This window comes from Kogia breviceps, chromosome 5, assembly GCF_026419965.1.
Source record: "Kogia breviceps isolate mKogBre1 chromosome 5, mKogBre1 haplotype 1, whole genome shotgun sequence".
Taxonomy (NCBI): Eukaryota; Metazoa; Chordata; class Mammalia; order Artiodactyla; family Physeteridae; genus Kogia; species Kogia breviceps.
The window spans coordinates 78,271,201-78,286,353 of record NC_081314.1 but is presented as its reverse complement, the minus strand read 5'-3'; the positions used below and the strand labels follow the sequence as shown (position 1 = coordinate 78,286,353).

The 15,153-nt window shown below is 37.3% G+C and overlaps 1 protein-coding gene across 1 annotated transcript; it reads left to right on the top strand.

The window, feature by feature from the left end:
- The first annotated feature begins 39 nt into the window (after nucleotides 1-39).
- FBXO45 (F-box protein 45) lies at nucleotides 40-13,951 on the top strand. The gene is made up of 3 exons (XM_059065245.2): nucleotides 40-508; nucleotides 5,845-6,201; nucleotides 11,114-13,951. The coding sequence occupies exons 1-3, from the start codon at nucleotides 200-202 to the stop codon at nucleotides 11,297-11,299; spliced, it is 852 nt and encodes a 283-aa protein (XP_058921228.1). The 5' UTR covers nucleotides 40-199; the 3' UTR covers nucleotides 11,300-13,951.
- The last annotated feature ends 1,202 nt before the right edge of the window (nucleotides 13,952-15,153 follow it).

Genomic DNA, 15,153 nt, shown 5'->3' with positions numbered 1-15,153 from the left:
GGCCGGTGCGTCTGCCCTCAGTGAGGCGGGGCGCGTGGCGGACGCCCCGGGCAGGGGCGGGAGTGGTGGAGGGGCCGGACGGTAGTCTGTGAAAGGGGCGGTGAGCGAACTGCTCAGGTCTCAAGGCGAGGCTTGGCCTCCGGAGCAGAGACGGGGGCAAGCGGCGGCGGCGGCGGCCCTCGGGCCGGCTGGTGAGGCGATGGCGGCGCCGGCCCCCGGGGCTGGGGCAGCCTCGGGAGGCGCTGGCTGTAGCGGTGGCGGCGGCGCGGGCGCCGGCTCCGGGGCCGCGGGGGCCGGGGGCCGGCTGCCCAGCCGGGTGCTGGAGTTGGTGTTCTCCTACCTGGAGCTGTCCGAGCTGCGGAGCTGCGCCCTGGTGTGCAAGCACTGGTACCGCTGCCTGCACGGTGATGAGAACAGCGAGGTGTGGCGGAGCCTGTGCGCCCGCAGCTTGGCAGAGGAGGCTTTGCGCACGGACATCCTCTGCAACCTGCCCAGCTACAAGGCCAAGGTGAGGGAGCCCCGCGCCACGCCGCTGCCCTCGGTCCCGCTTGTCCGGGCCGCTCTCAGTGCTTCTCAGCTAAGCTTTTGAGTCGGAAGCCTCGCCTCACCATCCCGCCTTTCCACCGCTCCGGTCAATACCTTACCTTACCTCCCCGCTCCATGAAGATCCTCTTCTCTTTGGGTTGAAGTTCTGCTCCTTAACCCACCCCACTTCCGCGATACACTTTTTGAAGGGCCAGGTGGTTTCCCATCCCTGGTTTCCGTCACTCATTCTACTTTCCACAGTCTTTACCCTTAAAAACAGACCACCTCATTGTTGTAGGTTTCAATACTCTCTTCCTATTTTTCTCCCTGCCCTTTATTAAATAACCTCGGCTGCCTTAACTTCGGCTTAGTTTCTCAGATCTTTGCTTTCACCGCACCTTTTCCAAGCTCTGATTTATAACCATCTTTTCTTTATTTTTGCCCAAGCATTCTTTAATTCCATCCACTATGTTACAGGCTTATAAATGAGTGTGGTCCAAGGCATCCTGCTGACTTTCAACATAGAGGCTTTAATAGAACATCCTCCCATCGGCACCACTTAACAGTCATGATACTGCCATGTCCCACTACTGTGAGCTACTTCCTTGCCAACTTTTTCGTAGTTTCACCTTGATGTTGTGTCTCTTATGTTCTATTTGTCATCTAACATGCTGATTCCATTTTTGCTGCCTTTTATCCCCTGCCAGATTCTTGTGATCAGTCTTGCCTTCATATGCAAGTAAAAATGTCAAGTAGCAGATAATGGTAGGACTGAGAGGATTCTTCAAGCAATATAAATAAAAGGCCTTAAACTTGGGTTCAGTTTGGATGGAAACAGCTATTCAGAATAGCAGTCACCAAGAGCATATATGAGACAGGATAAAGTCTGACTTAGAATATGGTAAACATAAAAATACATTAACAACTAAAAAGGGAAAACATACCTTTTTAATGCTAGACTGCCAGTGGGGCCAGGATAAGGAGTAAATTTTTTTCCATGTGAAATAGATGTAAAATGTATTCTTTTGTAATAAACAGGTTTTAGTTTAATAAGATAAGGAATATCGCTTTTTAATATGTCAACTGTCAAGTTGTTTTTCTATTAAATGAAATAACGTTAATTTGCGAGGACAGTATTTGTACATGGTAGATTCTCAATGGATACTAGTTGTAATTCATATAGTAGAGTGCAGAAGATTGCAGTTTTGTCTTACTGTGCCTGATAAACGTGTAGATTTCATGAGTCTTATTTAGTTTTTACTTTTCCATAAAGTTTATTGTTTTTACTTATTTTAAATTAAGACATTTTTGTAATTGGTCTGTAATAGTCATGTTCACATGATTCAAGATTCATATAATAATATGTAATAGATAATGTATTCATGTGAAGAATACATGATTCAAAAGAGGCAAAGTGATGTAAAGCAAAATGTCTTCCTTTTGTCCTTATCCACCACCATCCAGGTTGGAGGCAACCTATGTTACCTATTTCTTCTGTATCCTTCCAGAGATATTTTAGGTTTCATAAGTTTTTAATACTTTGTATGCGTTTGTACTACTTGCACTGTAGGCATTATAGACCTGTACTAATCACATGTACATTCAGATGTTGCAGGACTTTTCTTGAATATCTTGAAGATAAAAGATTAATTCAGAAGGAGTCATATAGCCTAGTAGGGAAGTCGTCCTCAGTCTAGTAGAGGAGAAAAAAATGTATAGAAATAACTAGTGGTTATTAGTTAGAAATGGTAGAAATTGTTGCTAACTGTTAGAGATATAAAAATATATATATCCTAGAAGTTTACTGAAGAGATTTGCGAGTTGAGTGGATGATTGTAGAAGGTTTGAGGTTGAGATTGTATTTGAGCTGAATTTTAAAGATGGGGAGAATGTGAACATTTTACTAAGAGGAATTACCCTGAACAAAAGCAAGGCAATGGAAAGCAGAGGGTTTATACAGCATATATTTTTATTTTAAAAAATATGAATGCTGGGCACTATGCTCAGTTTTGCAGATGCAATGGTGAATAAAAACAGATACAGACTCTTATGGATGCCTTGCCATATGGCACTTACAGCCTAGTGGGAGGAAGTGGGTATTAATCAGATAGTCACACAGTTGTAAAATTGCATTTGTGGTTAAGTCCTATGAAGGTTGGATACATGATGCTCTGAATGTCAGTAATGGAGAATTTGAACTAAGTAGGGAGGTCAGGGAAGGCTTTCTCTGAGGAAATAATGCATGAACTGAGACCTGAATGATAAGGATAAATAGGCCAGAGAGAGAGAAGAGCCTTCCAGGAGGGAACCTGATGAGTATGAGGGACAGAAAATAATCAATGTGGCTGGAGCATAGAGAGCAAAAATGAGGCAGGTTTGAGAAAGATGGAAGAGGTGGACTGTGGCCAAACAAAAGGAAGCCATTTTAAATTGTAAGCAAAAGGGGGTTAGGAGTGTGGGGATTGGTGATGTGATGTTTTTCCATTTTTTAGAGGTTATTCAAACTTAAGAATGGAGAACAGGTTGGAGGGGGACCTTAGAAATATGAGTATTAGGAAGTATGTAGTAAAAGAGATGGGGAGAAATTTAGAATAAATTTAGGAAATAAAATCTACAGGACTTGGCAATAGATTTGAAATAGGGGTGAGGAAGAGGGAGGTGCTCAGGATGACTCCTAGGTATCTGGCTTACATGATATAGGGATTACCTGGGCTGGATTTTGGAGGAATAACAATGAGTTCAGTTTTGGTAGCACAGAGTTTACAGTGTTTTTCAGACATCCAAGAGTTTTCAGATAGGCATCTGTTACAATTTGTAGCTTGGAGGAAAGGCTAAAGATATAAAATAGTTAGATTGAATTGTGATAGGAAATATGATTGTAAAGGTAAGCTGAAACTAGATATATCATGGAGGTCCTTGACATACACCCTTCATTCTGTAGTTTGGGCTTTGTCTTACAGCTGGAAGACACAGACATTTGAACAAAGGAGGGACGAAGAAAGAGCTTTGCTTTAGAAAAACCAGTCCATAAGGTGAATTCAGGAAGGCAGGGGTTGGTGCCTATACCAGAGGTACTTAAGACCAGAACAAGTGTATAGAGCAGAGAAGGGGGTGGCTGGGAGAGGAATTGCAAGAAAACAAGTCCACATAGGTGGACAGCTGACTGGGTGAGGTGGGATGAGGAAGAAGGAAGGGTCAAATAGGATTTCCAGGGAGCCTGGGTAACTGAGAAAATGTTGAGAACAGGCTTGGGATAGCATGAAACTGGAAAGTATTTGGAGTTGTCAATCTAATTAGGATTTGTCTTCTTTTTAAAAGTTCATGTTTTACATATTACCAAGTAACATCAGTTACTCCAGTCATACTTGGCATCTAGCTATAATTGTCTGAATTTCAGACTTACATCCTAAACTAGGTCTTAAAGCTGTTTGCCATAATGCAAAATCCAGGTTATGCATGAGACTGTGTAGCAAGAACTATAGATTGTTTTTATTTATTTGTGTATTTATTTTTCCATTTTATCTGATTTTTCACATTATCTATCTCTAAAAGATAAGGACACTTAATCACAATACCATTATTACATCTAAAGTATAAAGAAATTAATGATAATTCCTTAATATAAAAAGTTTGGTGTTCAAATTTCCAATTGTCTCATAAATGTCAAATGTTATATCTTTAATTTTCAGTTTATTTAAGCAAGATCTATATAAAGTTCCCATGACAAACAGTTGATATGTCTCTTAAGGCTATTTTAGTCTACAGATACACCCTCCATCTCTCTCACCTCTTACCCCTGCAGTTTATTTGTTGAAGAAACCAGGTTGTTTACCCTGTAGAGAGGTTCCCTCAATCTGGATTTTGCTGATTTCATTCCCATGGTGTTGCTTAATATGTTTTCTGTCCTGTGTATTTCCTATAGAAGTTTGATCAATTTAGGTTAGATTAGATTTTTTTCAAGATGTGTTTTACTAGAGTCAAATGGTTGAGGTGTGTACAGCACTTTTAGGTGCTAAAAAGTGTGCTATAATAAGAACAGATCGGAAAAACTGTAGGTATACTTCAGGTTTACATCCCGTTTATGAAAATATGGGATACCTGAATCAAGGAGGGTTTTTTTGTTTTTGTTTTAATCTGTCCTCTGGAGTACAAAATTAAACAGTGAAGTACTTGCTAATGGTAAATGAGAACTGGATGAGGGGACTGGATGCTTGACTTCTCTTTGGGGCTCTTTTGCTAACTACCTGTTGACTTTACACCTGTGTCCCCATCCCTGAGTTGAAGTAGGTGAACTGTAACATCTTTCCTAATGCTGAAATTCTGTGATTCTGGAGTTGATTTCTCAGGTTAACTAAAGCAATAGGACCCAGCCTTCAGCTGCTTTTGGGTAGTTTGAATAAAGAAGGGATTTTCTAAAAAAACGTGCAAACCAAAACCTATAAATTATTAAAACATGAGAGAATGTTATTATTTGTACAGAGTAGCAATTTTCATATTGTCTTTATTTTGGAAGCTTAAAAAACTGGTGATTACTGAGGGTCAACTATCCTGTCCTGTCAGTGGTAGCTGCTGTTAATGACTATCTCTTTATAAATTTTAGTGATTGAATTTATACTATCTAGGGGATTATTTGATTTGATAAAATGAGAGTGGTGATGTCTCAGTGTATGAGTAATACCTAGCAAGGAGGCTGAGGATCTAAGATAATTTGTGATTATTAAAATTTTTCATAAACTCTAGAGCTGATATGACTAAGTTCTCTATTTTGCTTAAAATACAGTTGTTTTTGGTGGCAGCATTGCCAACATGAAAACTGTGCATATCTTAACTTTTTAATGCAAAAATATCGAATATAAACAAGAGTATAGAAAATAACCTCCCTATACCCATCACCAAGCTTTACCAATGATTAATTCATGGGCAGTCTAGTTTCATGTCTACCTTGCCCTCTCTCCCATTCCATTCCTGGATATTTCAGAGCAATTCCCAGATATGTCACCCATAAACATTTCAGTACTATCTCTGAAGTATAAGCATTCTTGTGTATATCTTTTGATGTGTTAAGAAGTCTATTTGGAGAAATTATACTGTGGTTTAGAATTTTAGTCAATAATGAAACAGCTGGCAGTTTTATTTTTAATGTTGCATAATTTATTATGTTAGGATCCCATACGTGAGCTATTTTTGAGAAATACTTGTTGTATTACTTAAAATATATAACTTTATTATTTGAAAACATGTAGCCTAAAGTTTGGGTACTTTTTAATGTTTAAGAAAAATCAAATTTCTGTTTCTTTTGTCTGCTTTTCATCTTTTCAGATACGTGCTTTCCAACATGCTTTCAGCACTAATGACTGCTCCAGGAATGTCTACATTAAGAAGAATGGCTTTACTTTACATCGAAACCCCATCGCTCAGAGCACTGATGGTGCAAGGACCAAGATTGGTTTCAGTGAGGGCCGCCATGCATGGGAAGTGTGGTGGGAGGGCCCTCTGGGCACTGTGGCAGTGATTGGAATTGCCACAAAACGGGCCCCCATGCAGTGCCAAGGTTATGTGGCATTGCTGGGCAGTGATGACCAGAGCTGGGGCTGGAATCTAGTGGACAATAATCTACTACATAATGGAGAAGTCAATGGCAGTTTTCCACAATGCAACAATGCACCAAAATATCAGGTGAGGAACTGAGTATTTTCTGAGCCTTTGTTAAGTCATGGCTTAATTTGTTTTAAATTTACAAAATTTTATATAGCAGCAGCATTTGTGTTTTTGGTAACTTTTAAATAAATAATGTAACTGGCCTTTTTTGGCTACTCTGACAATAAACTTTAGTGTCTCAATATTTGTTTCCTAATACATATTCAATCTGAGCAATCTGTCTTTAAATCAGGTTGGCAAACTTTTTCTATACAGGGCCAGATAGTAAATATTTTAGGCTTTGTTGTCCATACTGTCTCTCACAACCGTTCAACTATGTTGTTATAGCACGAAAGCAGCTATGGATTATGTAAATGAATGAGCATAGCTGTATTCCAGTAAAACCTTATTTATAGACTGCAAGCCAGATTTGGCCCAGGGGCCAAGGTTTGCCAACTTGTGCTTTGGATTGTAATCTTTCTTATATCATGCACATCCAAATTTACTTTTTCTGGATACCTCACCCCCACAAATGCACCTGTGTGCATGTGCATACATACTTACCCTCTGCTACTTATTAATCTGGATTGTTTTAAAGCGTCTGGAGGTGTCAGCAATTTCCATAAACATAGGTGAGTTCAAGCAAACTACTGCATATTTATTTATTTGGCCGCCCCGCGCGGCATGCGGGATCTTAGGTCTCTGAGCAGGGATTAAACCTCTGCCCCCTGCAGTGGAAGCACGGAGTTGTACCACTGGAGTGCCAGGGAAGTCCCAAACTACTACATTTTAAAATTCCTTTTTTAAAAAATATTTATTTATTTATTTGGCTGCGTTGGCTCTTAGTTGCGGCATGCGGGATTTTCATTGTGGTGTGCGGGCTTCGTGGTCCCACCGCATATGTGAGATCTTAGTTCCCTGACCAGGGATCGAACCTGGGTCCCCAGCATTGGAAGGCAGATTCTTAACCACTGGACCACCAGCGAAGTCCCTAAAAATTCTTAGCCTTAAGTCATACTCACTTGATTCTAGGGTCATAATTATAGTTCCTATTTGTAAAAGCTATATGATTACCAGAGACTCAGCAGAGTGTAAAAAATAATAATCTGATAAGAAATTGGAAATTTTAAGGAATTATTGATTGCACATTTCAGAGGAACATGTGGTTTGAAAGCTCTAGCCTCAGTAATGACCTCAAGTCAGGCATAATAAAGTAGAAGAACTAAAATATATCCCATTTCCTGACATATAAAAGCCTGGAAGGATTTTCTTTCATAGAATCCTTTTCTTACTGTCCTTTCAGGCTCTGCAAATGCCCTAAGGAGAACGGACTTAATAATCATTGAAGATAAAGACCTATGACTAGCCTTGTGATTAAAAAAAATAATAAATTTATTTATTTATTTTAGGCTGCATTGGGTCTTCGTTGCTGCCATGAGCTTTCTCTAGTTGTGGCGAGCAGGGGATACTCTTCGTTGCGGTGCGCAGGCTTCTCATTACAGTGGCTTCTCTTGTTGTGGAGCACAGGCTCTAGGTGTGTGGGCTTCAGTAGTTGTGGCACACAGGCTCAGTAGTTGTGGCTCACAGGCTCTAGAGCACAGGCTCAGTAGTTGTAGTGCACAGGCTTGGCTGCTCCGTGGCATGTGGGATCTTCCCAGACCAGGGCTCGAACCTGTGTTCTCTGCATTGGCAGGTGTATTCTTAACCACTGTGCCACCAGAGAAGCCCTAGCCCTAGCCCTAGCCCTAGCCTTGTGAAAGTCCTTTATTCTTTGTTTTTCAGAGAACATACTCTGCATGATTTCAGTCCCTTTAAATTTATTGCAGCATGTTTTATTCACAGCATATGGTTTACCTTGATAAATGTCTATGTATGCTTGAATATATATTCTGTTGGATGGAATAATCTATTAAGGACAGCTAGGTCAAATTGGTTGGTAGTGTTTAAGTCTTCTATCTGCTTTCTGTATTTTCTTTCTACCTGTTCTTTCATTTACTAAGGAGTATTAAAATCTCCATCTGTAGTTGCTGATTTATCTATCTCTTTTTCCAGTTTTGTCAGTTTTTGCTTCATGTGTTTTGGAACTGTTATTAGGTGCATATACATTTAAAATTGTTATATCTACCTACCTGGTTAACTCTTTTATCATGAAATTACCCTCTTTGACTCTAGTAATATTCCTTGTCTTTACGTCTATTTTGTCTGATATCAATAAAGCCAATCCAACTTTCTTATGCTTACTATTGCAAAGTACCTCTTTTCCCTCATCCTTTTACTTTTAGTCTGTCTTTGTATTTAAAGTGGGTCCCCCAGACAGCATGTAATTGGATCTTGCTTTTTATCTAACCCAGTCTCTTGATTTGAGTAGTTAGTCCATTTATATTTAATGTAATTGTTGGACTGCTTGATACCATCCTTGTCTCTGTGCCTCTGAAGCTGTGTTCTTTTTTCTCTCTGTGTTTTGGATTCGTTACTTTCTGTTGTTCTATCTTCAAGTTCATAGATATTTTTCTTCTTGTCATTTGAACTCTGCTATTGAGCCAGGCTAGTGAATTTTGGTTATTGTGCCCCTCCGTTCTAAAATTTTCATTTTTATAGTTTCCATTTCTTTACTGAGATCTCTATTTGTTCATTTATTAATACTATATTTTTCTTTAATTCTTTGGGTATATTTTATAATAACTACTTTAAGTCTTTGCCAAATCCAGCATCTAAGGCCCACTTGGAGTCTGTTTCTACTGACTGCTTTTTTCTCCATGAGTATGAGTTACACTTTCCTGTTTCTTTTTGAATCCATTCATTTTTTAATTGAAAACTGGACATGGTAGATAATATATAGTAGTAACTCTGGAATGTTTTGTTTCTTTAGAAGCTGCTTTGTTCTTCTGAAAACTGTAGGTTTTCTTGTTCTAGTAGGCAGTTAACTTGCCTGCACTGAAACTATACAGCAGCTTATGTCTTTGTTCAGTTTTTTTGGCCTCTAGCTGCTACTTTTTCTGCCTGGTTCCCTGGGGGTTTCCTCTGTGTTTGTGTAATACAGTCATCACACGAGGATTTGGGTGGAGTTTATTTTCAGATTTTGAGGCTCATCCTCTTTGTGGTTTTTTGCTTGCAGAGTTCCTCTAAGTTTCCAGTTGCTCTGCTGTCTCCAAATTTTGTCCTCTGACACCTAAAACTGTCAGACTTTGTCTTTCTGCTCTCTGTGCTATGTGTATGTATGCTGATGCTCAGTCAAAGTTAAAGCAAACTTGCAAATTTCACTTGGAGTGGTTCTATTTTCTTATTTTCATCTTCTGTAAAATAAGGATAACTCCTAGGATTGAAATGAGAATTAAATGAGATAATATAAAATCACTCAACAATACTCATCAAAATATTAGCTTTTATTTCTGATTTTTGCTGTTGTTCGTGTTTTGTTCGTAACAGTAGTGATGATGGTGATTTGGAGGTTCTTAGGTACATAAAATGGGGTTAATCTGTGAGTTGGGAAGAGGGAGAGAAAAAGTAGATGTTGGTAGTTATTTGTGATAGAAAATACAATGAAGGAAAGTAATGATAGCAGCAGGGGGTATCATAATTGGGAAGTATTAAATTATGATTTTTGATTACAAATGTTAGGACTTTCTGCCTCCAAGTATATAGATGCAACAGCCTTTAATACATGCAAATTATAAGGATAAACATGCTCTTTCTTTGTTTACTTTTCCAAATGGGAAAAGAAATGGGTAACTGTGCTTGCAGTTTAGTTTTACAATCAGTACTGCTATTTTTTTTTTTTTTTTTTTTTTGCGGTACGAGGGCCTCTCACTGTTGTGGCCTCTCTTGTTGCGGAGCACAGGCTCCGGACGCGCAGGCTCAGTGGCCATGGCTCACGGGCCCAGCCGCTCCGCGGCATGTGGGATCTTCCCGGACCGGGGCACGAACCCATGTCCCCTGCATCGGCAGGCAGACTCTCAACCACTGCGCCACCAGGGAAGCCCAGTACTGCTATTTTTATAACAAACGGGTGTTTCAGAGTAGTGGACCACAAAGTGATTGTTTAATAAGCCTATTCTGCATCTTTAGAACCTATAGTAAGATTTGGCTATTCATGATTATGTAAGTTCCACATTGTATGTAGAACTGCTTTGTAAATTTTAAAGGTTGTGGAAGTGTTTTATTATAGTAATTTTTTTTTATTGTGGTAAAATATACACAACAATTTTTATTCTTTTAACTATTTGTAAGTGTATAATTCAGCGGCATTAAATACATTCACACTGTTGTGTAACCGTCATCACTATATATACCCAAAACTTTTTCATCATCTCCAGCATAAACTCTGTGCCCACTGAACAATAACTCCACATTTCTTCCTCCCCCAAGCCTCTGGTAACCTCTATTCAGTTTTCTGTCTATGAATTTGAATATTCCAGGTGCTTGATACAAGTGGAATCATATAATATTTGTATTTTTGTGTCTGGCTTATTTCTCTTAGCATAATGTTTTCAAGGTCCATTCATGTTGTAGCACGTATTAAAATTTCATATCTTTTTAAGGTTGAATAACATTCCATTGTATGTATGTACTATAGTAATTTGAGAAAATTTAGGTAGCCTTTTTTGATAAAATATGCCAAGTTATAGATTTTAGTGGTAACCTTAAGAAAAGTCTTTAAAAAGAATAAATAAAATCTGGGGACTGTTCAGGAAGAATATTTAAATTTTCAGTATTAAATATAAATCCCACACAAGTCTTAAGGTTTTTTTTAAAAAAACTATCAAAACAAACATTTGTGATGAAATTGATGTATGTTCTTTTTCTAGATGTTTCTCCCTGACCAAATAACTTTTTTGGTTTTTCTAGATAACTTTTGAGATATACATATTCTTAATAATATTTTCAACTTGATTACAGCTAGCTGTGCCTTTGATGGGTTTTCTTCTTACCTTCTTTTGATGTCTGTTTGCAGATAGGAGAAAGAATTCGAGTCATCTTGGACATGGAAGATAAGACTTTAGCTTTTGAACGTGGATATGAATTCCTGGGGGTTGCCTTTAGAGGACTTCCAAAGGTCTGCTTATATCCAGCAGTTTCTGCTGTATATGGTAACACAGAAGTGACTTTGGTTTACCTTGGAAAACCTTTGGATGGATGACAGTGGCTTTCTTGGGATGAAAGACAGAGTGGAGGAGATACCTGCTTGTGGAAAGTAGAATCATGAAGTGACAGTGTCATACATGCATGCCCAAGAAACATCCTGAAAAAACACATGATATTGTTAACTGGAGAAGCAACTCTACAGCAGAGATTATCTTAGTGTTTCCTCTTTTCTACTGGGCCAGAAAAATCCTCAGGGTTGCAGTTGGTTGAGTGGGCAGTTGACATATGCATGTTTCAACAGATTTTGTCTCTAAGTTAGCGATGTGATATTTCCAACTTTTAAGGTGAGATCTTAGAGATGGTGTAAAAGGGATAAGATAAGGAACTAGCAAGAGTTTTAAGTAGTGTGTTTGCGAAGAAAGACTGATCCTGTTTTACAACTGCCTGTTTTTTCTCCAGACCCTTTTTTCCAGCCAGCTTGACTATTAGAAAAGTATGAAACTGGTTGGGTTTTATTTAATATTTTTAATATATTGAGAAGCATGGTCTGCCTGGACTGCACTTCTCTTATGGTGAGATATAAAATTGTGCAGCTATTTTAAAAGTTGTATATACAATATGTGTGTAAAAAAAAAAAACTGTAAAAAAAAAAACAGGACAAAGGAGTTGCTTTGTTCTAGTTCAATTTCTTAAAAACCACTACATGGTACAAAATTAGAATAACATTTAGGGACAAAGAAGAAAATTTTAAGAGGAGATGTGTTGTATTGGCTCATTTTGTATTATATTTGGCTTACAGTTTCCATGCCTGTTACAGTCTGATTTATTTTTTTAACCATCAAAATTATTATACAGATCCCTCAAATCTCCAGGCTAAGATTGAGGGAAGGCAAATCTATTTCTAATCATTCATATATCAATAATAATAATAATGTGCATCTTATAGAATCTGGTTTTATTTTTTGACCTTCCAAGAAAGTGTCTCATAAGAACAGAGAACATTGCCATTTGTTCTTATAGGCCTCAAATATGAAAGCTGTTAGTCACAGACCTTAAGAAAATAATTAATCAATGGTCCTTTTATTTTGTAACTTTATAATGCTGTAGATATTATAATTTTTAAATTTCATATTGTTTACATCATGCAACAATCTAAGCCTCAAACTCTTCATTGGGGTTGTCAAGAAAATGTTTACTCATCCATCTGAAACAGTGCCAACCTGAACCCAGCTTAAGAATGTTCTTTATCTCATTATAAATAATTGCCCCCATGGGACTTGAAATAAAACACCTTATGCTGGAAACTTCAGGTTGGTGATATTTTGAAGGTTTTATTGTAGAAGAGTTTAACGTTAATTCCTATTCAGAATTTTTGACTAAGAAATCTGATTTCACTAATACTCTTTCAAATTAATTAAGTGTACATGAGCTGAGATTTTCTTTTGTTAGAAAGGAAACAAACATCTTTCTGTATGAAAGTATAAATTGTATGGTTTCAGATACATCTTTGTGATAAGAATTGACTAAGGCAAGTGGAATCTTTGTATTTTTTAGGTTTTGCCGTATGCATATTTTGTTTTGAATCTAATAAAATTAGGGACAGCAAGCATCTGGCTGGGGTTCTTGGGTTGCTCCTTGCGAGTTTGTATTATCAGTACTCCTGTGAAACAAGGGATTTCAGTCATGAACAAAGATTTCATTTTTGCCACCTGAAAGGTTTATAAGTATTTGTTGTATATTTGGTGTGTTGCTTAAAGGTGTAATCTGTTAAAGATCCTTTTTGATATCCACATCAAGGAAGAAACCTCCTAGAAACCATATTTAATACTACAGAGTGAAATTATATGTTAAATGTATTAGAGAACATAGCTGCTACAGAAATTGATTTTTCTTGATGTAGAACAACTCAGTTTGGCAAAGTTTAAAATTTAATTAAAGAAGAGATCTGGTTCAGGATAAAGATTGAACTAGTTAGAAAGCTATAAGGTCTTTTAAGCACTTGTTTCTTTTTCAGATTGTGATATGGTCAATTCCAAGAGCTTTTGCTCAGAGTTTTGTTTATATCTTCTGTTTTGTCTTATTAGTAAACATTCATTTGTAACAAAGTTTTGAAGGTGCTGAATGGGAAACAGAAACGCATGGTTATTGCATATTGAACCTAGAATCAAACAAATAATTGCCTAAATATTTAATAACAAGCCATTCTTGTCTCAAAGACTTAAATTCTTTAATATCCAATTTGCAAATTTTATAAAATGGAGGTTCATATTTAGCATGAGCATCAGGAGAATGAAGAGCCTTCATTTATAACCTGGTAAATTAATTTGTTACTGGAGACCAATAGTAGTTGTACAGAATACTAAGACAAACTGTTACAATGTTTGAGGAAATGGAATCTCTTTTTCATTGGTGCTGAGTGAGCACTTAGGTAGAAGCCAGTTGCCTCTGAATATTGAATATAAATCATCTAAACCAGTGGTTCTCAACCTTGGCTATAGTTTGGAGTCACAGGCATTTTGAAAAATATTGATGCTTGGGTCCCATACCCTAAGATTCTGATGTTGGTCTGGGCTATGACATGACCATAAGGATTTTTAAAAACTTCTTAGATGATTTCAATATGTTGCCAAGGTTGAGAACCACTGATCTAAATTCACCTTAAGTTTTCTCATCTGCAAAAAAAAAAAAAAAAAAAAAAAAAATCCTTGCTCCCTCCCTTCACTACCTCATAAGGATATTGGGGGTAAAGAAGAAAATAATGGGAAAGTGCTTGTGCTATAGATAAGAAGTGCTATTGAAAGGCAAAGTTATATTTGTTGTATTTCATCTGAAACTATGATCAGGAAGAAATGTGTAATTGAATTTGCTCTGTTGACTTTGGAAACCAGGAGCACTCTCTTTGGTTCTTAAATTTAGCAAAGCATGCAGATGGGTAAGAAAACATTACTATTACTCTTATTCATTCTATGGTCTTCTGTCATACTTGAGATAGGCTGGTTTAATTATCTGGTTTTACACAGGAAAGAAGAAATATTAAGGTTTAAAGTCTGTAATGGTCAGTGGCTCACAATTCATTAAAACTTTTCATACAAAGAATTCTGTGGTTAATATATGTCATTTCTTAGTTGCTGTTATTTTTTCATTATCTGACTTTTGAATATTGAACCATTTATTTCACCTCCTTCATTCTTATTCCTGTAAGTTTGGATATAGATTTGATAAGGCACCTAAAGCAAGTAGGTGTTGCTCAGTTGAATACTTAAAGTCATGGTTCCGTGATTAGGCATTTTCTGTCTTTTAGATATGATTTGACCTGGGAGAGAGAGTTTTGAAAAGAACAGAGCCCTAACCCACATAGTAGGTATTACAATTAACTTTTCATTTATATCTCCAAACTGCTGTTTATATAGACTATAATATTTATATTTTTGATCATCTAAAAAAGTGAACAGTTTGATAAGATAGAAACTTGAATTTTAAAGATGAGTATTGAGATTACATTCTAGAAATCAAGACCACCACTTTAAAGCCTTCCTGAAAGGAACAGTTCATACCTAACCCAAATGCTATTCTAATAAAACATTCCTCAGTTTCTCTAGCTGAATGTAATCTCTCCTTCCTTGAAATTTCCTTGTCTTTATATTTATCTATACTTAGCTCATGCTGTATTACTTTATACCTTATATAAATTTATTTATATTTATTATGTTTATGTCTTAGCTCCCCTAAACATCTTAAGAAAGAATCTCTGATGGACTCATATTTATGCTCATATTATCAAACCCAATATAGGAAGAAAAAAAGTGCTGAATTTACAGACGATAGTAACAAAAGATAGATGAGAAAAATTTTTTGTGTCCTATCCGAGTGAAGCTAATCTGAGGCTTGTAAGGAAGAAATAGTGACTGA